At 40.7% G+C, this 25,306-nt stretch overlaps 3 protein-coding genes across 5 annotated transcripts in view; 2 read left to right on the top strand and 1 right to left on the bottom strand.

Annotated features, from left to right (window-relative positions):
• hook2 (hook microtubule-tethering protein 2) overlaps positions 1 to 25,306 on the bottom strand; it is a 305,258-nt gene that overhangs the window by 246,428 nt on the left and 33,524 nt on the right. The window lies entirely within an intron of this gene.
• Positions 1,682 to 13,556, top strand: tom1 (target of myb1 membrane trafficking protein). Of its 3 annotated transcripts, none has more exons than XM_080724150.1 (15): positions 1,682 to 1,814; positions 2,467 to 2,551; positions 2,943 to 3,021; positions 3,691 to 3,840; positions 4,653 to 4,781; positions 5,491 to 5,607; positions 5,916 to 6,032; positions 6,952 to 7,082; positions 7,621 to 7,669; positions 7,768 to 7,897; positions 8,008 to 8,074; positions 8,441 to 8,510; positions 11,755 to 11,817; positions 12,040 to 12,079; positions 12,170 to 13,556. In XM_080724150.1, exons 1-15 carry the CDS (start codon positions 1,763 to 1,765, stop codon positions 12,262 to 12,264), a joined length of 1,374 nt encoding a protein of 457 aa, XP_080580276.1. In that variant the 5' UTR covers positions 1,682 to 1,762; the 3' UTR covers positions 12,265 to 13,556. The 3 variants fall into 3 exon arrangements, with proteins under 3 accessions (XP_080580276.1, XP_080580275.1, XP_080580277.1); XM_080724149.1 differs by having other exon boundaries at positions 6,949 to 7,082; XM_080724151.1 differs by lacking the exon at positions 5,491 to 5,607 and having other exon boundaries at positions 6,949 to 7,082.
• gcat (glycine C-acetyltransferase) lies at positions 15,006 to 24,486 on the top strand. Its single transcript, XM_080723967.1, has 9 exons — positions 15,006 to 15,252; positions 16,765 to 16,895; positions 17,004 to 17,105; positions 17,908 to 18,054; positions 20,243 to 20,397; positions 20,820 to 20,902; positions 21,745 to 21,916; positions 23,123 to 23,244; positions 24,123 to 24,486. Exons 1-9 carry the CDS (start codon positions 15,030 to 15,032, stop codon positions 24,272 to 24,274), a joined length of 1,287 nt encoding a protein of 428 aa, XP_080580093.1. The 5' UTR covers positions 15,006 to 15,029; the 3' UTR covers positions 24,275 to 24,486.

The raw sequence follows: 25,306 nt of genomic DNA, 5'->3' as shown, positions 1-25,306 counted from the left end.
GCGTCCATTTTATGCCCATATATGGAGATCTTTGAACATCTGTTTGCCTGTGTCCATTTATGCCCATATATGGAGATATCCGTATCTGTCTGTCTGCATCCATGTTATGCCCATATAGATCTATGCAGACACAGTGCCGGTTACAGAAAACCCTGATGTCAGACATCAGAATCCGAACCTTTCGTGCTGGTTCATGCACTACCTGCTGCGGCGGGGAACGCGCATGCCGAATTTGAAATAGGGAATGAATGCCCCACCCTTTAATGCAAACCCCATTATACCTGTTGTCATCGGACCCGTTTTGACCATATGTTTGCCTGTGTCCTTTTATGCCCATATAGGTACATCAGAATACGTAACCATGGCATTTTTTGTTGACTCATGTGGCGTACGTGATCTCAGAGCCTTTTATGATGTGATGTCACAATGAGTCAGCGCTTGCGCCGATTTCCTCCGGAACAGCCGCGGTGGGGAACGCGCGTGCCGAATCTGAAGCCGGTGGGACGAACGGTTCTCGAGATACGCAGATTACAGACAGACACGCAGACACGCACGCACGCAGAGACTTCTCGCATTTATAGATAGATTATAATTGTTTACAGTTTGGTTGTTTTGGTTGGCACTGAGGTTCCCCTGACACATCACTGTGACATCACAGGTGACATCACAGTGGTGTGGCTAGTTCAGACAGGGATTTCCATGTATGGGCATAAAATGGATTGTATGTTGTGATGTCTTGGGAACCATCAGCTCCCTGCTGCCATCAATATTAAGCTCATATCTAACAGGACTTCATATGGGAATGCCCATGTAGAGGAAGTCAGGAAGACAGCCATATCTGTGTGGCTGGTTCAGACAGGGATCTCCATGCATGTATGTGGGCATACAAGGGATTGTATGTATGATGTCAGATGATGTGATAGATAGACGTCATAGGATTTTCACATAACGAATAACTGAGTAAGCATGTTTGGGGTCTCCATAATACAGTACATGGATCTCCATATATGGGTAACTGGTCCGATATACATCACTGGACAGACAGCCAAGACATGGCGCGACCTCGCACTTTAGGGCGTTTGTCGCCCTGAGGAGTCTTACTAGTAATAATAATCTAATATAACAGATAGGCCTACTTGTGTATGTAAATATGTATTATTCCTTGACTTACCTCATTAAATCATTTTCCTGAGGTGATGTTTTCAGTAGCCTACAACTTTCAAGTTTTCTTCAATACAACAAATTAATTTCTGTAAATATTTCTGTAAATCAAAATTTCTGAATATAAAACTACTTTTGTCAGTGTTCTTTTTCTGTTTGTGTTGTTTTTTGACATGGCATTGGGTTATTTGTGGAAATAATGGTATTCTTTGCATTGGCTGATGTTAGGCTACTACTAAACACTGTTCTAATCACATATTTTTCGTACAATTAGTGGACTGTGTCTGTGTGTGTGTGTGTGTGTGTGTGTGTGTGTGTGTGTGTGTGTGTGTGTGTGTGTGTGTGTGTGTGTGTGTGTGTGTGTGTGTGTGTGTGTGTGTGTGTGTGTGTGTGTGGGGACTTTGAAATGGATGCAGTGATCGCATCGCATCACATTCACAGCCAGGCAATTCAAATGACCGCGGGCCGCAGTGTGTGCTTCCCCTTTAAATGTGACGTAGCTCCGGTTGTGTTGTGTGCTGTGCAAGACGAGATGAAGGAGGCTGGGCTATTATTTTAAGTGCAACAGGGACGTCGTGCTGGCTGTCAGGGGGAATAGAAGATGGAGTTTTTAACAGGGAATCCATTTAGTACACCAGTTGGACACCGAATAGGTGAGATGTTGAGATGGTACCAGCCGTTATAACGTTATAATTACAAAGTAGGCCAGCTCATTGACTGACGATCGTGCAGCCTGCTGCTGTATTTCACCTCACGGACTGCAGCAGAGCTCTGCTCTGTTCTGGTTGCTCATCCTTGCAGACATTTCTAAAGAATCGGATATTCACCGAAGGTCCAGAAACGCGTAAAAGAAGCAGCCCAATTCATATATATCAATTATGACAGAGATAGAGCGGTTTATTGCTTTACTGGTGCAGTTATCATGATGACACAGATAGGCGGGATGATGATTCTCTAATCTTCAAAATGGTTGGTGTTGCTTTGCTTTCTGTCGATAACATGCTGGACGGTAGAAGAGACATCCCTTTATTTTGTGCCAAAAAAAACAAACTAAAAAAACTGGCACACATCTAGGCTACCACAGCGGTTTTTTAATATGGCAATCGAATTTTCCCTATTCCCAGACAGCCCTCAATTTTGTCAATTAGTTTAAGGGATTAGGCTAATGAACCTAGTTAGTGAGAACTTGTTTGGCCAGTTACCTCCACACAGAAACCCCTAATGATGGTGATTCATGTTTATATTTTATTTGCCAATTTAAATCAACATTAACATTAATTCCTGTTGTATGTCTGTTTCCTGTAGAACTGGCAACAAACTCCAGTCTCCAGTCAGAAGACTGGACCCTAAACATGGAGATCTGTGACATGGTGAACAGCACAGATGAGGGGTGAGTGTCTCTTTTTGGAGCGGTGAAAGCGCTCCCAATAGACAGGTATGTCTGTGGGTGGGTGGGTGGCTGGCTATGTGGCTGGCTGGCTGGGTATGTCCGTAGCCTGGCAATACCTTGAGTGGCCACACACAACACACAAGTTAAAGGAGGGGCGCTGTTGTGCAGGCAGGCACACACACACACACACACACACACACACACACACACACACACACACACACACACACACACACACACACACACACACACACAGGGTATAGCTGCTCAGATTCACCGCTCCACTTCGAACCGAGGTTTGATTTTTTACCTCAGGGACAGGCTGGTGTTTTGGAGATCACATTCTTTGCTTTCCTTTTTTTATCATCACAATGGCTTCTTCTCTTTACAGACCAAAGGATGCTGTTAGAGCGATAAAGAAAAGGATTTCAGGAAACAAGAATTTCAGGGAGGTTATGCTGGCACTGACCGTGAGTGTTACTTCCTGTCTCAAAGTCCTTCCTCCGTCAATGCACCATTAAACTCTGCAGCCACTAGCACTATCTATGTAAACATCTGCATTTACTGTATGTAAACACTTGAAATCCTTGCTGAGATGGGTGGGCCACGAATGCATTCGAGATTTTCAAGTGGGCCCTGATCCAGAAAAGGTTTGGGAACCAGAACCACTGACTGCTATAAGCACCTCTGCTTATAGGGATGGGACGATAAGTGATATTATCGTTTATCGTGATGAACAACACTCATGATAATCCTATCGTGGAGATTTCATTCATTGTGATATCGTCCACCGTCATGCACTGGGATCAATTCACCTTTTATTTGCCGAGCTGCGTATCCGATAACATTTAAACCCTCTATAAAAAGGTACTTATAATATACCTACTTGATACAGTCATTTTTTTACTCTATCAAATGCCAACTATTTCTTGGCAAATGTTCCGCCCCAGGATAATGGATTTTGATTGATGATCGTAAATCGCGATTTCTTTTGTCACAATAATCGTCATATGACATTTTGATATCGTCCCATCCAGTTTGCAGTTTACAGTTTAGGCATTTAGCAGACACTTTTAATCCAAAGCGACTTATCCCTACTGCTTACGTTCCTTGTTGTTGTTTTCCCAAACCGGACATAGGTTCTGGAGGCTTGTGTGAAGAACTGTGGCCACAGGTTCCATATTCTGGTGACGACTCGGGACTTTATAGAGGGGGTTCTGGTCCGGGCCATTATACCCAAGAACAACCCTCCTGTGGTCTTGCATGACAGAGTGCTAGGCATCATCCAGGTCAGTAGCCTGTTGAAATCACAACAGTATGCCTAATATAATCTTATTTGGTATTCTATTAATCATAACTTGGTGCTCCTATTTTGGGAATGTTGTTATGGAGAAAAATAAATGTAAACAACTGCCTAGACAGTTGTTTGAAACGATATGGGCCCGCTACAAATTCGATAACAAATTTGATGAGTACCCGGTATCAATAAGCTTTGGGCGTATCAAGCTTGTTATCGAGCATAGCAAGCCCTTGGCTTCATGTTTAAACAATCAAGACAAAAGGCGATCAAGGAATGATTATAGTATTACTATACTCTTCATAATATAAAGCCATTTAACACTTATTACACACTAATGAATGATTGTTTAAATGATATTTAATGATAATATTTGTTACTTTTGTCAATTGTCATCTTCATAGATGGTGGTTAGCCACAATCTCACAGTCACAAAAAAGATACCAGTTCTGTTCAGAATTTGTCATCTCACATCTTTCCACAGAATATTAGAAAGCGATCAATAGTGGGCTCTTTAAAAGCCTGGCTCAATAAGCAAGATCGATAAGGTGCTCATTATCAATAAAGATTAACTAGCTCCATCTCTAATATGCTGTGCCAGTGTTTTGCTGCGAACATAGCCGACCAAGCACACAGCACGTCTCATCGCGACACATTATGAGCTTGTAGATTGTCTATTTTGTCATAGTATGACAGTGTTTGGCTTAAGTTGTAAACAATCGTAAAATCATTTGACTTTGCCATAATCTTGGCAAATCCCCTTCTTTTGTAACATTTATGATATCCTGTTCTTCTGTTGTCAAGGCGTGGGCAGACGCATTCCGTAGCTCACCTGATCTAACAGGTGTGGTGTCTGTGTACGAGCATCTACGAAGGAAAGGTCTGGAGTTCCCGGAGCCGGATGGTTATTCTCTGGTCAACCCTTCAAACAGGGTACTACTAATATATGGATCATTGTTGAAATACAAATGGTCGTTGTCAGGTGGAAACCTTGTATGTCCAAAACCGTTCATTTTGTATTTAATAATAATAATAATAACAAACTTTATTTATATAGCACCTTTCATGACAAGGAATGCAGCTCAAAGTGCTTTACAGTGCAAAAAGAGATTGTATGATCAAAATAAAACTTCAATAAGACCCTAATAACAGAACATTTCTAAACAATGAGGACATGAATAGGAGTAAAAACATAGGTAATTATAAATCAACTAAAAGCTAGAGTGAAGAAATAGGTCTTGAGTTGTGCAGAGGGAGCCTGTCTTAGGTGACCTGGGAGTGTATTCAAGGCAGTATTTTAAAAATGATTTAAACTAGTGAAAATAGCCGATCCACAAGTAGATCTGTAGATCTAGATTGTAGATCTTCTATTTTCACAAGATTTGTGCAACAGTCTGGTATGGTCAAGCAGGGCTTTACTTTATGAAAAAAAAAAACACAAATTTGAAACTTGGAAATACAAGGTTTCTGCTCGACAGTGATGAAATGCACTTGCTTGGGAGAGCTAGCGGGGGCTGACTACTTTTATCTGTCTTCATTCACTCCTTTTCAAATGTCTGTGAATTTCCTTTTTCCGTTTTAACGGGCCCCCCTAACATTTCTCTGCTGTCGTCTGGACTGTGCTCACGCTTCTGCTCGGCAGGGTTTGCCTAGGAATGGACCTGCTGCTGCTGCAACTTCTAAACCTGGTCTCATCCCTCTACAATTCCCCGGGCCTAAACACAGCCAGGAGGGAGCCAGTGCGTCCCTACCCGAGCAGGTGAAAGGACCTGACAAACTGTAGAAAGGTTTTATAGAGATGGAAATGTCTGGTGTCCACCTGTTGCGTCTGAGACTGCTGTCTTATCTGTCAATTTCACTTACAAACCGTCTGATACTACTTTTTGCATGGTGGCTGAAATTCTTTTAAAAATCCTTTTCCCGCACTTCACCTCTTCCTATTTGTTTCTACAACAATCTATTAATGCAGATTTATCTAAAGGACACATTTCTTGGAGGAAAATGCTGTGTGCTGATGTACATATTAGCCTTGAAGGTAATATTGTGATAACACTGTTGACATTTCAGGTGCATAGGCTGAAGACAGATCTGGGAGTGGTGCAAAGCAACCTGACTGTAATGTCAGACATGATGAGTCAGCTAGATCCATCTACAGCCAAGTGTGCAGACATTGAGCTGCTTCAGGTACTGACCACTAATGTTTACAGAAATAAACGCTGTGTGCTGAGCAGTCTTGCTGGTCTCTCACCTAGATATCCAAGGATTATAAAAGAGTCTGGGTCACTGTGTAGTGTATTAGTATAGTATAGTGTTAGTGTAGTATATAGTATAGTATATATAGTAGGCTATAGTATAAGCAAGGGAGGGATAATTGACGGTGAGCCAGTCATTGTTGAGAAATAAACCTGACAGGATGCTACGACCCGATGCAAATCTTCTTATTGCACAGCTACTTGTAATAAAGAAATTAATACATTTAAACAAAACTAACAAAACAATGTAATTGCTTATGGTAATGAAAGCAGTCCATTAATTTATGCCAGGTCACAGTGCGTCCAGTGTCCCCTCGAAAAACAACAGGAAGTGTTGATACATTTTTGGTTACTGCATTGTCTACTTCTACTACTACTTCAAATGTTTTCAAAGACATTCTTGAGAGCAATCTTTAACTATAAATGACATTGTGCGTTTGTTTACTGTACATGGCAGCCATGTTCGATATGGCATAAAATCAAGCAGCGCAGCAGGTGCTCTGAGTCTTTGATTAGACAGAGGTCTGTTATTGAGCTCAGTGGTCATTATTCAGACATAACACACAGCTGAATTCAGTGATTGACCAATCAGAATCAAGCATTCAACCAAACTGTGTAATAATATAGTATAGTTGCGACCGTAGGTGTATAGTATAGTATACTGTAGTATAGTAGTGTACTGTATAGTAGTGTATATATAATTACTATATAATCATTTTGTGACATTTCGGTCTCACATGCAGGTGCATTAAACTACATCTGTCTGTCTCTTTCCTGCTTCTTGTCGATCACTATACTACTCTTGGCCGCTGGCCATTTCTTATCTCCTTTGTCATTCGGTCTCATAGCAGTTGTACACAGTGTGTAAGGACATGCAGAACAGGATAGCTGAACTGGTGCCAAGGCTCAGTGAGGAGAAGTTGATCGAGGAACTGCTGACTGCCAACGATGAAATGAACAGCACCTTCACACGCTACCAGAGGTATTGCTCCTCTTCATCAACTACTGTAGGCCAGAAACCAGTGATTGAGCTCAATGGACATTGTCCTGTCTGTTAGGTCAGTGGTTCTCAACCTCTGGGTCGAGACCCCCAGGGGGGGTCCCCAAATTATTTTGGCGGCGTCCCCAGATGATTAACGTAAGGTGCAACATTGCTTTCTCACTCAACAGTAAACAAACCAGCATAAAGTTTAAGTTTATAGAGGGGTTTATGCACATTTCTTTTTCTGTGAACAATCTCAGGACTTTTTAATACCTCTAAAATGACAAATTAAACATTGGTCAAATTGTCAAATATTAGAGACAGAAATTGTGAAATTAGCCGATCTACATGCTCACAAGGCCTCGCAAATAGAACCTTGTTATACAAAATGTAATGCCTCAACTCTTAGTGCTCGTCAGGGTGGGGGGTCCCCAGTTAAAATATGATTATTTAGGGGGTCGCGACCTGAAAAGGTTGAGAACCACTGTGTTAGGTTGTAATATCTGTGATGTTAAATTGCTGTTTCCATTCCGTGCAGGTTTGAAAGACAAATGACAAATGGTCAAAGCACAACAACAACAGAGGAAGTAAGGAACAGTTGCATTAGTCATTGTCATTAGGTAACTAGACTAAGCTCTTATAATTCGTATCAGGCGCATACAAATGGTTATTTTTCTGTTTTCAGAGCCCACATTATGTCAACCTAAGTGACCTCAGTCTTGCATCTAATTCCGTCAGCCAATCAGGAGCTTCCACTAACAGCTATCCGACCCCATCCCCAGTTGATAGTGTTTGTGCTCAGATGACAAGACTCAGTAAGTTTGTGTGGCTGTGTTTGAAATTGCATTTATGCATAATTAACTCATGCTGTGTTGTTTTTAGACGTGCACTGTCTTGTACTTGAGTTGTTGCTATGTTCTCCAAGGTGCAAGTGAAGCTGATCACTTGGACATGCAGAAATGGAGCATCTCAGAGACGCAACGAAGACAAAGGTACAGAAAGTTTACAACAAACTCAAGCTTTTTATGCATGTAAATAAAAGGTGCATAGAGAAGGTATTAGAGTGGGTAGACAGTCTAGACACAAAATCTCTCCAACTTTAGCTTGGATAAATAGCAAAGCCAGATTACTCTTTATTAGGAAAATGTTTTTCCGAATGTGGTTGTGCCTAACAGTGCCAAAGTACAACCACATGACTCCCCTTGGCTTGAATCAGAGGACAGGATTCTAGGTTATTCAGAGATATTAATCCTAATATTGGAATAGTTATTGGTCATTTTGAGTCCTACTTTTTCAAATGTATGCAATTTTTCCAGCATAGCATGTTAATTAAGTGAAAAACTAAATATATGTTTCAGTGAGCCAAGTGAAGGTGAGGTGGATGACCAGTGTCAAGGTCTCAGCGCCACGCAACAAAATGCTGGAACGGTCAGTAAATATACTACAGTATATTATCAATAAAATAATAGTAATTTAGGGGTGTGTGTGTTAGGAGCTAATATTGCAAACTAGTACCAGCCTTTGTATGCACGCTGCCTGTAAGCCATAAAAGTACCTCCACCAATTTGCTTTAACAATGTTTTATACATTTTGAAATATTAATGGAAGCCAATGGGACTCTGATCAGGCTGAAACCTTGCCTAAATTTGGAGTCATACATTATTGCACTTTTGGTGGTTTGCATTGCTTTGTCTTAACTTGATTTTATTTACAAAATCTTTGGCTTTGTACTTGGTGTGAAACAATTAATTGGTTAATCAATCAACAGGAAAATAATACAATGAATTTAAACCTCACCAAAATGTTAAAGCTTGTCTTAGTTCTACGCTATATTATGAAATTAAAAGTAATGTTTTTGACTGCTGGGTAAACATTAAAGGACCATACTGGTGGTTTGGCATGTTTAGCCCAATGACATAACCATTGACGTAAGTCACATTATACAGTACTTGACATGTCTGTGAACCATTTCCCCCAAAATGATGTGCTTTGTTAGATTTTGAAGGAAGCCATTAGATTAAGTTAATATTACCAAAACTGTGAATCTAGAGATAAAACATTTATCAAGTGGTGATCCGTGGCATATCATTTAAAAGGTTGAAAACACTGTCTGACACCTAAAACTACTTTATATGTCTGTGAAGGGTGACACTCCAGCCTTCATACGCAGCTCTTCTCCGCAGTTTGATTGGATGATAAAAAGGGGAATGGTGGGTTTTATCGGCTAGTGTGACATTCGCCGTTTGTGTTGTTTTGCTGACCATGTGCACGAGTTCTGTGTTGGTGCAGTTTTGGGTTTGCTTGACAATTATATCCTTATGAACATCTGTAACAAATGTTTAATAGTATGCATACATACAATACTGTATGTAGTGTAGCAGGGCACTATTTATTGGCTGGTTTAAGCATTCTGGCCTGAGTCAAACTAGATGGACTCTGAGCTAGACTACACTCCTATTGTGCATTGAGCTAATCGATGCACACAGTATAGGCCGTCCTCATAGGCCCATAGACACAGTCATGTGTCTATTTTATTTCTAAGTACCAACATACTGCTTGCCATGCCTTTAGTTGTAACCGTACAATAACCACAAGGAAAGAAGAAGACACAAGACTTGAGGCTTTCTCTCTTTAATGTGTGTGGGGATGGCTGATGAATGGGCTGTGCTACAACAACCTTTTGTTCATTACTTTAAAGGAGTAGTTCACCCCCAAAATGACTTTTTTTCTATCGATTACTCAGCTCATGGAGACTTCAGTTCAATAATATTTTTTTGTTTTTGTTGCATTCCTAAGCCAATAATTTGATTATAATACATTTACCCCCATTGATTCCGGATGGAGACTCAACGGCAAGAGGAATTAATGGGACTACAAAGACTCCTCAAATTATTGACATAAACAATGAAAGAAAGTCATTTTGGGGGTGAACTACTCCTTTAATATACAACTCTGGCACACATGTGTTGGTGAAATTCTGTCTACTTGGTATCTTTTACCTCCACAAACAAAATAGATGTAATGTAAGGTCGTAAGTTGACCTTTAGAGTTTAGAGTGATTACGCACCAAATGTTTTATTTGGTCATGCACCAAAAATAGCAGCAGAAATGCAGAAATAGATCAATCACACAAGTGTTGTGAGGTTGTAGATCTCAGTGTGCAACACTGGGATGCAAACAAGTATGAATCAGACATTAGATCTCGCCAAGTTGTGTCTGGAAAAGATGTTTTATCGTAGTGTCTTGTGGGTTCTTGTATTTTGTATCATCCACAGATTCCTTGTTGTACTACATCTTCCAAACATTATATTTTAGATTTGATGATGCACTCTGCAATGTAAATAGTGACGGATTGTTTGTTAATCTGGCAGCGCTCAGGTCAATGCAAGATATCATTAGGCTACTGCAAAAGATTAATTACTACTTTGGTAATTACTTGTAAACTTTAGATCCATGAGTCTTCCCCAGCAGGTTAATACCAATGCAGAATTAACTAAAATTATTCTGTGAACCAATTAATATTTTTTGTAGCGAACCGTTGTCAGATTGATGGTACATTTAGATCAGGGGTCTTCAACAGGGGGTCCGGGACCCCTAGGGGGTCCTCAGAGTTACTACAGGGGGTCCTCCAAATATTCCAATCCTTTTTATATTAACAACTTGAACCCTAGTGTCCACATTCTGAGATACTTTAGCCAAAAATAGCAGATCTTCAAGCTTACAATGTCTCGCGCTGTGAGGCCTTGTGAGTTTGTAGATCGTCTATAAACCAGAGGTTTGGTGTAGAGGGAAAAAAGAGTAGACTAAGTACAGAGTGAAGGTTCAAGTTTATTAAGTATTGACGGTTCAAGTGGTTAAATATCTGAAAACACAAATTGACATGAATCCAAAATACACTGATGATTGTGCTGTCAAACAATGAAACTATATGGAATCTATGAAAAGGTTGTGGGGGTCCCTGCTTCATCTCTCTCTCTCAACTAAGGGGTCCTTGGCCTGAAGACGTTGAAGACCCCTGGTTTAGATAAATCCAGCGGTCCACGTATCAGTGTAGAACTACTGTAAAACCGATTTCATACCGTAGTAACCATACACACTGAATAGAAATTATAATAATACTAGTCCTTACCCATCCTTACTCGTCCTCAGACGTTTATGCCTTATTTATAATCTGGTGAAGCTTGAACCTCACCAAACGTAGAGGAATAGTTCCGGACGGACAGACATTCGGTCGATTAATAGTTAAGATAACTTAATGACTGTGCTTGGTGTGGATGGCCCCTTTATCCTGAGTGGACTCTGAGCCAGTCATTAGTTTGAGTCAGGCCAGGTATGAGTGCTTAAATCAGCCATCAGCCAAGTCTAAACTGTTACACATTGTGGGAAATACAATTTATATTTAGCATGAAGATACATTATTTGTTTTGCTTTTTCCTTTCCACAATTATTTAAAAGAAACACACCCATTCATTTAATTTCATTTATCCCATCAATTAATTTGCTTGCAGATGGCATGTGGATTCACAGTTTTTTGTTGTTGCTTGGAGTGGTTCCTATGTTTTAATGCTGGTTTGGTGGTTTTGTGTGATAGCTCATCCCACTTACACATGTGATAATTGTTGAACAGTTGGTAAATGCTGGTATGGTACTTACTTTTCCCATACTTTCTTAGATTCCTGTCAGCCAGTCTTCTGTGATGGAGGATATTGAGAAGTGGCTGGCTGTGGAAGAAGATGTGAGTGGCTCCTGGATACCACTTTCTATTTTCTCATGCACAGCTTTAATTTTATTTTATTGCATGCACACCCATACACAGATGTTGACAGTTAGTACTCTTGTAATATTGATACAAATCATAAAACGGGCAGATGTTTCAAACGCTATACCAAGGTGCAGTATCCTGATGTTGACATGTGTGGAAATTATAACAGATGGCTTTCCTCTGTTTATGACACAGGATGGCAGTTTTGAAGATTCAGACGGTGTGATCAGTGAAGGTACATATTCTGTTTAGTTGTCTGGTTTCATACTTGTCTGGGGCAGTATGGTAGAGCATCCATACTAATCCTGCTCCTCTTTCCCGGCAGAGTTTGACAGGTTCCTGGCCAAAAGGGCGAAAGCAGCAGAGAAATTACCTTCAATCACATCATCTTCCCGGGATGCCTATCATTCTCAATCCTAGGCTAACCTGTCTCTGTACAACACTAATCCTGCCCCACTGCCCCAATGACTGAGGAAAGTTTATCTTGAAATGTGAAATGCCACCCTGAACCTCCAACCTATGCAGATGAAGACATCACATCGGAGTAGAGTGCTGTTTGGTGGGATTGTGCTGTTATATCATTTTGGCTGTTTATATGAAGGGTAAGTTATTTGGGACCATGTTCATGGCCCTACTCTTGACACTACTGCTGTATGCGGGGTTATCCATGTGTGGAAAGCAAATATTTGCACATTTTTATAAGGTTCCTGCTATTGAAAGAGAGAATAATTATTGTTACAGAAAATGTATTTGCTACAACTAAAGTACTGTTGCTCTGTTAAAAAAAAGGTCAGGAATTGTGACAGGCCACAGGAAATTGCATCTCACTATCAGAATGATACTGTAAAGGTATATTTGAGATAAGCTAAGCTGTAATGTTAATATTATGAGGCTTTTAATCACATAGTGAATAAAAAGCCAAATGACAATTTTCACATCTAACATTCTGTAATCAAGTTTCTTCACTTGAAGTTTAACATGTTACACAATGTCACAGTGCTTATATTAAACTCAGAAAGTATTAATTGAGAACTGTGTTATGATTCCATGTGATGGCTTGGTGATCTCTATGTACCTGTAATAGGATGTTTTTCATGCAGGTCGTGGCTTTGTTAACATGGAAAAATAGTGTCCTGACAACATGAGAACAAGTACATTAAATGCTGACTATGTTTTTTTTATGTTATTCTGCCATGATTTGGTCTGTTACTTTAAAATGTATGTGTGATGGTCGAAAACAGTGGTTCTCAACCTGAGGGCCGGGACCCTCAGGGGTCCTCAAATTATTTTGGGGGGTCCCCAGATGATTAACTTAATGTACAACATTGTTTTCTCACTCAACAGTAAACAAACCAACATAAAGTTTAAGTGTATAGAGGGTATCATTTTTGAAGTGACAATTTAAGGACCTTTTAATACCTCTAAAATGACAAATTAAACATTGGCCAAATTGTCAAATATTAGAGGTAGAAATTGTGAAAATAGCCGATCTACATGCTCACGCCTCGCAACAGAATCGTGTTATACAAAATGTAATGCCTCAACTCTTCGTGCTCGTCAGGGTGGGGGGTCCCCAGTTAAAATATGATTCTTCTTGGGGTCGTGGCCTGAAAATGTTGAGAACCTCTGCTCTAAAACTTGGGTTTTCAACTGGTTGTCTGTGAAGGTATTGCATGTGGTCCTTGACCATGCATGCATTCAGTAATTCTAAAATTCAGTAATATTTTATTATTTTTGTTTTATTTTAGGAGAAATGTATAGTAACTTGGTATTTGAGGATAGATGAATTAAAGACATTATCATCATTATCAGTGGTCATTTCAGGAGGCTTTTGTTTGAATTTCAAAACTACAAGCATAAAGAGGATCAGCTCATTGACATATCCACAGACTTATAGAGGCACCTGTATGAAACACACCCCCCTTGTAAAGATCCGGATGAGTTGTCAGGCTGACTCAGGCAGAAGTCCCAGAGCTTACAGTAAAAGCTACATTTATTATATTACCTTCTGTAACTACGTATTGCTGTGAGTATGGTATGTCCACGCTGGCATACCTGGCATATTATGTACAGGGCAAGGTTGGAGACAGAAAATGAGATTGTCTCTGTTCACCACTATAGCCAAGAAGAGACAGCTAGATATGGACCACCTGTAATCATGCCGTGGTCTGTGGACCACTAGTTGAGAATCAGTGCACTAAATGAACTGGTGACACATCAATGTTGTCAGTTACTGGGAAGTCGGAGGTCAAGAAATTCCACTGAAAGAAGAAGGAGAAGTGTACCGGATTCTCATTCTCACTCATACATAAGTAGCCTATATGAGTTTAATATGGAAGGTTGGTTAAATAAGAGAACAGGATAGAGGTAACCGTGACATAGGAATAGATCAGTGGGTCTCAACCTTTTTTGAACTCTGGACCACTTATAGGCCCTATTTGAGTTATAATTGGCTGTTAATGACTGATATTCAAGCCCCTGCCAGTCATGATTTAATGTCCTACTTTACTCCCCCACACCATGTATATTAATTCAAATATGTTCTTGAACTTGATGGACTTGTTTTTATTTTATTATTTAGGCTACATTTTAAATTGGACCACCTGCAGCTGCTGGGATAATTGTGGACACTAGTAGTGGACCTTAGGTTGAATAACAGTGTTAAATAGCATTATGAGTATTTGAGTTCTTATAACTATAACATAGTTCTGAACAGATTATCATGGATTATAAGTGTATGTTTATAATGCATTATAGACACGGATGCATAGCAAGTGTTACCATAAGACTAATCTTATAATTATATCCCCACCCAACCCAACCCAACAGCGGTATGTGTAAAGCCTGGTGAGGCGAGGTTATAGTGTGTGTCATGTCAGGGTGGTGGTCCCTAAGTGCATTCAAGGTGGTCTCTGTAGTCAAGGTTAGAGTAGTGTAATATCCTGCCCAGTCTACCAATATTTGATTTTAGACATGCAAGCAAATATTTTTGGCAACAGGTCCCACTGAATAACACTCTTCTGAAATGTGATTGGACGAAAACAAGGAAACGGCTGATGCTCTGGCCTTTTGATTGGTCGAGCTGGTTACACCCACTGAAGTTACATAGTATCCTGTGACGTCAGGCATGGAACTGTAATCTTCCTCCTCTTTGTGGACAATATTTTGACAGCAGTTTCGCCATCATGTCTCTCCGCACAGCTGTCCGTGGGTTCGTCAACCCCTTCAAGTGTGTTTTGAGGTCTCCTGCGGCCGCTGCCTCGAAGCGGGGCTACGCCGCTGTCGCCGAGGCTAGAGTGGTTCTGGAGCACGAACTGGACACGATCCGAGCTGCGGGAACGTGGAAAGGAGAGCGAATTATCACGTCCCAGCAAGGTCCTCATATCAGCGTGGACGGTAGTCGTGGCAGTGAGTTATATAGCTTCAGTCAATCTGACCATGTGTTGTTTTGTTGTCGTCATTGATCTACCTCAGATGACACTTGGAGCATGCCACAGATACATATACATTCTTGCAGGGGTCTTCAACGTTTTCAGGCCAAGGACCCCTTAGACTAGTTGAGAGAGAGCTGAAGCAGGGACCCCCACAACCTGTTCATAGATTCATAGTTTCATTGTTTGACAGCACAATCATCAGTGTATTTTCGATTCATGTAAATTTGAGTTTTCAGATATTTAACGACTTGAACCGTCAATATGGCATTCACTCTGTACTTAGTCTGCACTTTTTGGCCTCTACACCAAACCTCTTTCTATGTGAGCTTGTAGATCTGCTATTTTTGGCTAAAGTTCTCAGAATAAGGACACTAGGGTTCAAGTAGTTATTATAAAAAGTGGTTATAAAAAGGTTTCTATCACAGAAAGATTTGGAGGATCCCCTAGGGGTCCAGGACCCCCTGTTGAAGACCCTTGCATTATAGCTTTATTTTGAAAAGCTTTATACCCTGTATTATAATGACACTGTGACATAGCTCTCTTTACACAATACTGTACCCCCTCCAACTGTATATACAGTATGTTCCCCATTTTCAACTGTTTTTATAATATTTATAGTATGTTTTCTCATGCCAATAAATCTCCTCTAAATTGTATTTGAATTGATATGAAACAAAATACCCCAATTACAGATTGAAACGTGTTGGATTTCTTATGACTAAAAATTAGACATACTTGTCCTAATATACCAGATGTCAGCCTTATTTCATTTACCCAAGCATAGGTTCGCTTGCTGATATCTAGTGTGCCACATAAGATATTTTGTTATCACATAAAACCATCCTGATCCTTGCCCACTATGGATTGGTGGTTGCTACAGCAACAGTTTGGACCTATATCATTGAGCCAGAGACAGAATTCTTGCTACCTTGCTTTCCGGGTCATTGTTTACTCATAAACCTTTGCGAAAAACTGACAGTGCTCTTTTGATGAATGGTTGGTATCTTGGCTGCAGGTCATGAAGTTCATGCAGCTGACATTGTGTTATATTTGTCTTTTGTGTCAGTGTCTCGGAGACACACAAAAGACAAATTCAACACAAAGTCTGCTGACACGGTGTCTCCCTATCCTTTTATGTCGTGCTGGCTTTATTGTTCTGTCATTGCCATTCACCCTTTTGCCGATAAATCCGTAAGCAGATCCCTGTGAATGTTTCCCTGTCCAATAACAGTTATGGCCGTCTGATGCTGACAATGACTGCTTACCTCAGAGGTTGTTGTTTTTTACCAGAGGCCGGGGCATACTGAGTGAAGGGCCTCACATGAGATGTGGAACAAAACACATTATTTTGATAGACATGGCATATTGCTTTACAATAGACTCTTTTCCAGATGCCGGTTCCCGACCTCCAGGATGTATGTTGTCCTGACCTATTCTATGTAATAAAAGCTTTCTCTCTGTGTCTCTCTCTCTCTCTCTCTCTAAGACATACTGAATTTCTGTGCAAACAACTACCTCGGCCTCTCCAGTCACCCAGAGGTGATCCAGGCAGGCATTGAGGCGCTCCAGACGCACGGCGCTGGACTGAGCTCCGTCCGGTTCATCTGCGGCACACAGGTTTGAGGCGCTAAAAACACTCATCTGTTGGCACATTCTGTTTCACACACTGGCGTTTAATGATGACTGCCTCATTTCTAATTCACATGTGATTGTCAACTTGTCAAGGACATACACAAGAACCTGGAGCAGAAGCTGGCAGAGTTTCACGAGAGGGAGGATTGCATCTTGTATGCCAGCTGTTTTGATGCCAACGCTGGGTTGTTTGAGGTACAGCTTGAAGACTGTTCACCACCATGTGGCCAGCGATTTAATAAATAATCATATCTACTGATTGATTGAATTCTATATTAGAAGTTTGCATAGGGAAAGCACAGCACAGTACAGTTTAGATACAAGGTTTACTAATAGGATTTAAACACATGAACACAATGGCTTGTTTACATTGGGTTCCTTTTGTACTCAACTAGAGGGTCGCGGCCCTTCGGGCCGCTCACATCTAGTTAAAAAAAAAAAAAAAAAAAAGTTAAAAAAAAAAAAAAAAAATTGGGGGGGGAACTATTGTGGCGGAACTATTGTGCCGCAGCGCACGTTTCCGGTCGGACATATTTGACCGGCGGACTATTTTATACAGAGGCAAAATATGAGGGTAATAACGAATACAACTGTATACAGAGGTTTGGAAACGACATCTTGCAAAGGTGACATGGGTGTTTGAATTTTTAAGCTATATTTAGTACATATGTAGTACATCTTGGCCAAGTGGTTTGGTATTTAAGTTAGCGATACATGACCCGGAAGTAGATCACTTACTCTTTTGTAATATAAAGATTCAGAGAAATATATCTATCACTAGTGTATTCAGGTGTATGCTTTGACTGTTTAAATGTCTAGTAATCACATACTTCAGGTAGTGAGTTGGACATACTGTACCAGAGGTCCAGTCAGTGATGTATTCTAGTTAACTTGAAAGAAGTGTTTTGCATCAAGCTTCATCTGGTCCATTTGAAATGCCTGCCTTGCAGTAATGCTTGAGCCTTGTTTTGGTCAATATCCTTGCACTGTGTGCCAGGTTCTGTTGGGCCCAGATGATGCGGTTCTGTCTGATGAGTTGAACCACGCCTCCATTATCGATGGGATCCGACTTTGTCGCGCCAAGAGGCTCCGCTACAAACATATGGACCTCAGTGATCTGGAGAGCAAACTAAAAGAGTCCCAGGTAACAAAACAAATCCACTATTATGGTATGCAGAAAAATGCAGCTAAATCTGTCATATAATTACTGCCGCACCCCTCGGCAATGGTGTTATGTCAACCAAATGCTTGTCATGCGCTTACACCTTTCCAACACCAACACACCCAAATATTACACAACACTTAAGCCCTTTGCACACAGGCGCGTTTATCCGCACGGATAAAACGGACAATTTAATTTTTTTAAAGAAAACAATGATTCTCTACGACCTCATGCAGCCCGGATCCGAATTAGCCGTGCGACGAGTGGCTGCGGCCGTGCGTTTTTTTCTCGATCGAACCCAGTTCGATTTGTGCGTCTTGTCGCATGCGGTAAAACACTCATCACTCCTTTTATGACTCCTTTTGGGATCCGCAGCGCCGATTCCGCACAGCATTGCGCACCAAATCCAATGCGTTTTATTCATGCAGAAAAAAAGAAAAAAAAAACGCAACTGTCCTGTGTGCAAAGGGCTTCACACTGAATCATTTGATATAATGAATCAACAAAACTGTCAAGTCTTCATCTCATGTACATGTGTTGCATATAAGCTTCACAAGTTCAACTAAGGCAGTGGGGTCATGCAGGGGTTAGTGTATTGATTGATTCAATTGCGGTGTGCCATTCCTGTAATATAACTGATATAGTACTGAGATTTCACTCTGCCTGTAGCTGGATTATCATGACAGGCCTTCAGAATGCTGGGCACGTGGGTTTTTTGACAAGAACCTCCTTGTCTTTGTGGAAGAGAGTTCCACTATCAGCACAAAATGGCTATGCTGTTAGACAAAACTGGGACTTTTTTTCCCCCCCAGTGCTGGTGTACACGTTCAACATCTGGTTGTACAGGTTATTATCCACAATAGATTCTTTGTGAAAGTCTGAAAAAAGTATGAAAAGGAAACAGAACAACTCTAGTCACAAGCTTCAGGCAGAATGACGCTTAGCAAGAAGAGGAAAAATAGAATCCACACCATCATGCTCCAAAAGTCTTTTCTTCCACCATCGTATGTGACGTTTCGAGCCCAAGTGGCTCTTCCTCAGACGAGCAAGTCCCGACCTGACATCTTTACCTGTAATTACACCTTACAGAGAGAGAACGCTTTCTTTCTTTTTTTTCCCCCTGTTTTGTCTGTTTAAATTCAATTATTGCTGCCTCAAAACGTCCTCACCTTTCATCCATTTGGGCTTTTTATTTTTGGGATCTGAAATGCCTTCTTGGAATGAAATGTTTTTTTTTAATTTTAAGGGTTTCTGAAATATGTTCATATTCATTATCCAAATCACTATTTTTTTGAAAGCTGGTGACTTGATTTATTTCCTTCAGAATTATTCCTGTCCTGAATTCCCTCGTTTCACTAAATCCAAATCAGTTTATTTTGTGATTGTGACTATTTGCTAATGTTCCTCCAATTTCTAATTGAATTCCATCTATTACTTGATGCTGAATCCATTATATTATTCAGCTGATTTACCGTATTTATGAAAGGCACAAGGAGGTATAATCTGGACCTGAACAGGAGAGATAGTCAATTATTTGTTTTACAGTTTACGAGAGAGGGCGAGATCATTTAGCGACCTCCAACCGGGTTGCAACCTGGTCGGTAGTTTTCAGCGACCGGGTCGCTAAATCTACCGACAGGGTCGCTAAATCACAGACCGGGCCGCTAAATCTACCGACCGGGTCACTAAATCACCGACCGGGCCGCTAAATCTACCGACCGGGTCGCTAAATCTACCGACCGGGTCGCTAAATCGACCGACCGGGTCGCTTATCCACCGACCGGGCTGCTAACCCTAACCCAAATCCTAACCCTAAGCCTAAATCACAGACCGGGTCGCTAACGCTAAATCTACCAACCGGGCTGCAAAATCACCGACCAGGTCGCTAGATCTACCGACCGGGTCGCTAAATCTACCGACCGGGCCAGGTCGGTGATTTAGCGGCCCGGTCGGTAGATTTAGCGACCCGGTCGGTAGATTTAGAGACCCGGTTGGTAGATTTAGCGACCCGGTCGGTGAAAACTACCGACCAGGTTGGAGGTCGCTAAATGATCTCGCTCCTACTGCAGTTTACGCTGCTATTCTTTTATTTGTTTGGTGGTAGGCAACACATTTACTGATCTGACCATTAATGAGTTTGAACACCATTGATTTCTGTTTTGTTCCGCAGTCGTCTCGTATGCGCCTGGTGGTGACAGATGGCGTGTTCTCCATGGACGGAGATGTCGCTCCTTTAAAGGGCATCTGTGACCTGGCTGAGCAGTACGGAGCCATGGTCTTCATCGATGAATGCCATGCCACCGGCTTCCTGGGGCCCCGGGGCAGGTACGTGATTTGAGTTGAGATTTCTTTTTCACAACAATTTCACATAGTGATGCTACTGGGTCACGTATTGATTAGTAACTAACTATACAGAAATGTACTGTATCTTGGAAATATTGTTGCAGTGACCTCATTATGTTTGGAGGAATAACAAGACTAACATATACCAATGTTGTATGTTAATGTACATACTGTATTGGTTATGTGACATTAGAACAAAATTGTTTCTTTGGGAATATGTTACATCTATTGGCTTGCCCAGAACAGGCAAGGTGCATGGGACAGAAATTGAGTAGTTAAACCACTTAATATAGCACCCTGTATAATAATCAATGTCTTATAATATGCTACACAACAGTTCTTACAGAAGCTAATGTAAGGAAGATAAACGGTGCAGTAACAGTGGTGTTAAATGTTGTTTTCAGAGGAACAGATGAGCTCCTGGGAGTGATGGACAGAGTGCAAATTGTAAACTCCACTCTGGGAAAAGCGCTGGGAGGAGCAGCTGGTATGTGCCTCTTTTTCGCTTGAAATAAATAACCATACTTTCATAACACAATCTGTTCCTTTTTCTGCCCACGAAACCCAAGGAACATCACTTTAACAATGCTTTGACTTAGTGGCAAGAGGCAGATCGATATATTTTGGAACATTATCGGCTGGTATTGGCTTATTGCAAATCGATACGTTGTATGATATTGAAATAAAATGCAGTACATAACACAGAAAGAAGCACTTGAGGTCATTTAGAAACCGTGTCACCATTATTACAGTTTTAATATTGGTTGCAATACTCTTGACCAGAACTCTTTCCACTATGTCTTTTTGCTTTCCACTTATGTCTTTTTGCTTCTCTTTTGAATTTGTTTTTATTATCATGTTTTATTATCTTGCTTGTGCAGCCCTTTGTGGCTCATGTCTAGAAAGATGCTATATAATTAAAGTTATTATTATTATTAAATAAAGTTATTATTATGTGAATACATATTTTTCTTTGCACCCAAAGAGCCTCTCCATGGATTTTGTCAGTGAGTGATGGAAAGTCAGTAAACAAACTAATTTATAATTCTTTTCTGTATAACCCCAACAAAAAACTTGACATCCATGTCACCCATGCTTCTCGCACTCACTTGCTATGCAGCTACTGTAGTTAGCCACGTAGCTATTGAGTTAACCAAACCTAAGATTGTGTGCAAATATCAGCCGACATATCAGTGGGAATTGTCGTTACCACCAAATATCAGTATCAAGCTCAAAAACCTATTATCCGCCACCGCGGTATTGGGCATTTTATAAAGTGTCATTAACTCGTAGTTGCGTTTCACATAACGGCCTTCTGTGTTCTGTCAGGCGGCTACACGGTAGGCCCCAAACCGCTGATTGACCTCCTGAGACAGCGCTCTCGGCCGTACCTGTTCTCCAACTCCCTCCCCCCTCCTGTGGTGGGCTGTGCCACCAAGGCCGTGGAGCTGCTGCTGGCATCCAGTGAGATCGCCCAGAGCATGACGGCCAAAACCATGAGGTAGGTTTTTACACCACTGGTTCCCAAACAGTGGGTCGGGACCCATTTGTGGGTCGCGGACACATTTTTATGTCTCTCTTTATCCCTACATTTAGTTTTTAATTATTATCATTTCAAAACATTTTCAAAAAACATTCCCAAAAAAGCAAAATCTTTATTTAAAAGCAAATTCAGTCATTATTATTTTTTTCTTTTTCAGTATTTTCATGAAGAAATAAAAGAGAAAATCTAACCACTGTTTTACAGGGTGGGGGGTTGAGGGCAGAACTTCAAAATGCATTGTATGTTTTCAAAAATGGATTCTTGCCCCTTTTAAGATGTTTATCTTGAAAAGGAAAGATATGGAGTTTCTCCCTAACGGCATTACTGTGCGATAGTTTACACAAGCCTCACTTGAGTTTGTTTTTGCACAGAATACATATTGACAAGTTGGAATGAAAAGGAAGGTTAACTCTTATACTGCTTTGAACGTTCCCGTTCGCCCCATTTTTGACGGCCCGATAATGCCAATTGTACGTTCTTTGGCTCGTTCTTTTGTACCTTGGTTTGATGTCTGTAACCTGTTGAGGTGTCGCGCGGGTGTCTACCGTTGAAACAGCTCCCATAAAAGTACTCTTAAAATCCAACTGGACGTTAACATCAATGGAGTCACAACACTGTTCCATGTGTTTTTCTCTGGATCTATTGCTCTGTAGCGACTCATCAGCCTTGAACAGCCTTGACAAGCAAGCGTCGAGCTGAGACCATTTTCACATTAATTCTTGCATGAGGCTGCCCCCTACTGCTGGTAGAGCCACGGCACACTCTTTAAGAGAACATTTCAAAAAAAAAAATAATACACCTTTGTCTATATCATCGCAAAGGTAAGGTGCTTTTGCTGGCACAAAACCCAATAATAAATAACAACATCTGGCAGAATAAGAGTTAAGAGGAGAAACTGTAAAGCCTTTGGAGTCCTTTATGTCTTTTGACCAACGATATTGAGCTCACTTCCTGTTTAAGGGAATTTCCTAGTTCATATGTGTGCTAGGCCGCAGTTCTTGTAAGCATGTGGGAGGAATCACTCTGTTATCTTACTCCACCATGTCAAAGAGTCAAGAACACCCACACCCTTCCTCTTCTTATATTTCATTTCACGTTTCACCTTCACGTTCAAGCATACCTACCACATGAGCAATCTCCTGATGTTTCCTCTCTCTCTCTTAGGTTTAGGAACAAGATGACTGAGGCTGGCTTCACCATCTCAGGCACAGCTCACCCCATCTCTCCTGTGATGCTCGGGGAGGCGAAGCTGGCTTCTCTCATGGCTGATGACATGCTGGAGCTGGGTGAGACACTTAATATTAATATTTGGCCTGTGGGGTGTATTTTTGAACTACTGTATAAACTAATGGGACATTGTGTTTGTTTAACTGCGCTACAATCCGCTAAACATGCAATAAGTGTTCTCCCAGTTTTCATGGATTCAAGTTACAAATGCACTGATCTGTGTCAACCAGTAGAGGGAGACTTGAGACCATTAAGATCTGGAATTATTTTATACTTAAGCTATTGAAAAATTATACAAGCTCACAGTGCCGCGCTGCGAGCATGTAGATCTGCTACTTTTCAAAAATCTTGAACATTTGTGCAAATCTTTGAATATATATATTTTTTAAAAGCGAACATTTGTAACTTGAATATATGCTTCTGGGGGTCCCTGATACATAATATTTTTAGACGGTGGTCTGCGGCCAAATACATATAATTCTAGGGGTCCTTGACATGAAAAGGTTTGAGAACCACGTACTGACGTAGAAACATGTTTTTCATAAACCTTAGAAGGATTTAGAAGACATTTAATCGGGTTGAAATATTCAAAGATTTTCACGTTTTTCTAAAATAGCAGATCTGCAAGCTCGCAGCACGGCACTTGGTGCCGCGCTGTGAGCTTGTATATCTGCTATTCTTTTAATAGTTAAAGCATGAAATAATGGTTAAAGTAATAATGCGTTCCCGGTCTAAATGGGTTAAAGTCTTGGTTCACAAAATAACCTTTTTGTTTGAAACATTACTGATCTCTAAACCTGACCACTGTCACTGTACATATTTCAATAATTTCAAGTACCACTTAGAAATGAATGTCAATGAACCATAAACTGATACTGTACATGATCTTATTATAATGCTAATAGTAGTTTTATAACTTGTTTTGTGCTCTTCTCAGGTGTATATGTGATTGGGTTTTCGTTTCCCGTGGTACCAAAAGGCAAGGCCAGAATCCGTGTTCAGATTTCAGCAGCCCACACTGACGAGGACATTGACCGCTGCGTTGACGCCTTCGTACAGACAGGCAGAAAACATGGAGTCGTATCCTAAACGAAGCACTACTGAGGAAGCTGATACGTCCTTCGATGGGATTCTTATGGAAAAGAAATGGATCCGCTTGCGCTTGTAGAACATTTGGTCTGTTACAGAGCATGGACTGTTACTAACGAGAAGATTTTAGTTACATTGGGAGGTCAGTTGGCGTTAACGTGATCTTTTTTTGTTCGCTATTTCTCAGCTGAATAAAGGACTTTTGCTAACAAGATGGTCTTTTTTCCTTTTTTTCCAAAACAAAACAACTTTGTAACTGTCATTATTGGCCTCAGAATTTAAATGCTACTCCCAATAAATTATTAGACAATTCTTATTACATATTCATCAATTGAGCTTTAACAAAGTGCATGGGAAACATCCAGTAGCAGTAAATTAACAATCTTCCAATGTTCAATTACCACAAATCAAAGGGAGTAGCATCACTGTGTTAAAAGACAATATATACACTGTATATTCAGATACCAAAGAAATAGGTACATTTTACACAGATTGTCGGTTCAGTTTCTTACCGATGGAGGCAGACTGCACATCACTGCAGACTCTCACAAGGACTAAGGAGTGAACTCTTTTTTACAATCAAAATAATTAACCCGTGTTTGCTTGCCATTTACAGCTTCTAGTGCTTACACAATGCCACTTCATTCATTGCGAATAGGCCAGTCCAGATCAGTAGGTCTGGGTCATCAGAATGACGAGAGGTTTCTTTAGTTTTGTTGTTGTGGATTACTTGACATCACAGTGCAGTCCAACAATCAACCAGAAAAATCTTTCGTAGGCCGACTCCCACTACAGTCTGAACTTACACTTTTAATTATAAAATCAGAACAAATAAAAGGTTTAAGTTCATAGAACTTTTGCTTTGTTTAAGAGAACGTAAGGGAGTTGCATAGCAAACTGTACAAAGCAGCTGCTGCTGTGATGTCAGACACAGAGATACATTTACAGGGTATTTACAAATATACAAGGAGGAGATTTTGGAGATGGTCTAGACCACAGGGGATGCCATCCACACAGTTAACCAGACTGGGC

Source organism: Nannobrachium achirus, assembly GCF_963921795.1.
Source record: "Nannobrachium achirus genome assembly, chromosome: 4".
NCBI classification, from domain to species: Eukaryota; Metazoa; Chordata; class Actinopteri; order Myctophiformes; family Myctophidae; genus Nannobrachium; species Nannobrachium achirus.
This window is presented reverse-complemented; position numbering and strand designations above follow the sequence as displayed.

Bases quoted from the DNA above. Each gene is read 5' to 3' on its own strand.
- tom1 (XM_080724149.1), top strand. From the start codon at position 1,763: ATGGAGTTTTTAACAGGGAATCCATTTAGTACACCAGTTGGACACCGA. The intron at 3,022-3,690 runs GTGAGTGTTACT...AACCGGACATAG, and splicing joins AGGTTATGCTGGCACTGACC to GTTCTGGAGGCTTGTGTGAA. The intron at 7,670-7,767 runs GTAAGGAACAGT...TTCTGTTTTCAG, and splicing joins GCACAACAACAACAGAGGAA to AGCCCACATTATGTCAACCT.
- gcat (XM_080723967.1), top strand. From the start codon at position 15,030: ATGTCTCTCCGCACAGCTGTCCGTGGGTTCGTCAACCCCTTCAAGTGT. The intron at 21,917-23,122 runs GTAGGTTTTTAC...TCTCTCTCTTAG, and splicing joins ATGACGGCCAAAACCATGAG to GTTTAGGAACAAGATGACTG. The intron at 23,245-24,122 runs GTGAGACACTTA...TGCTCTTCTCAG, and splicing joins TGATGACATGCTGGAGCTGG to GTGTATATGTGATTGGGTTT.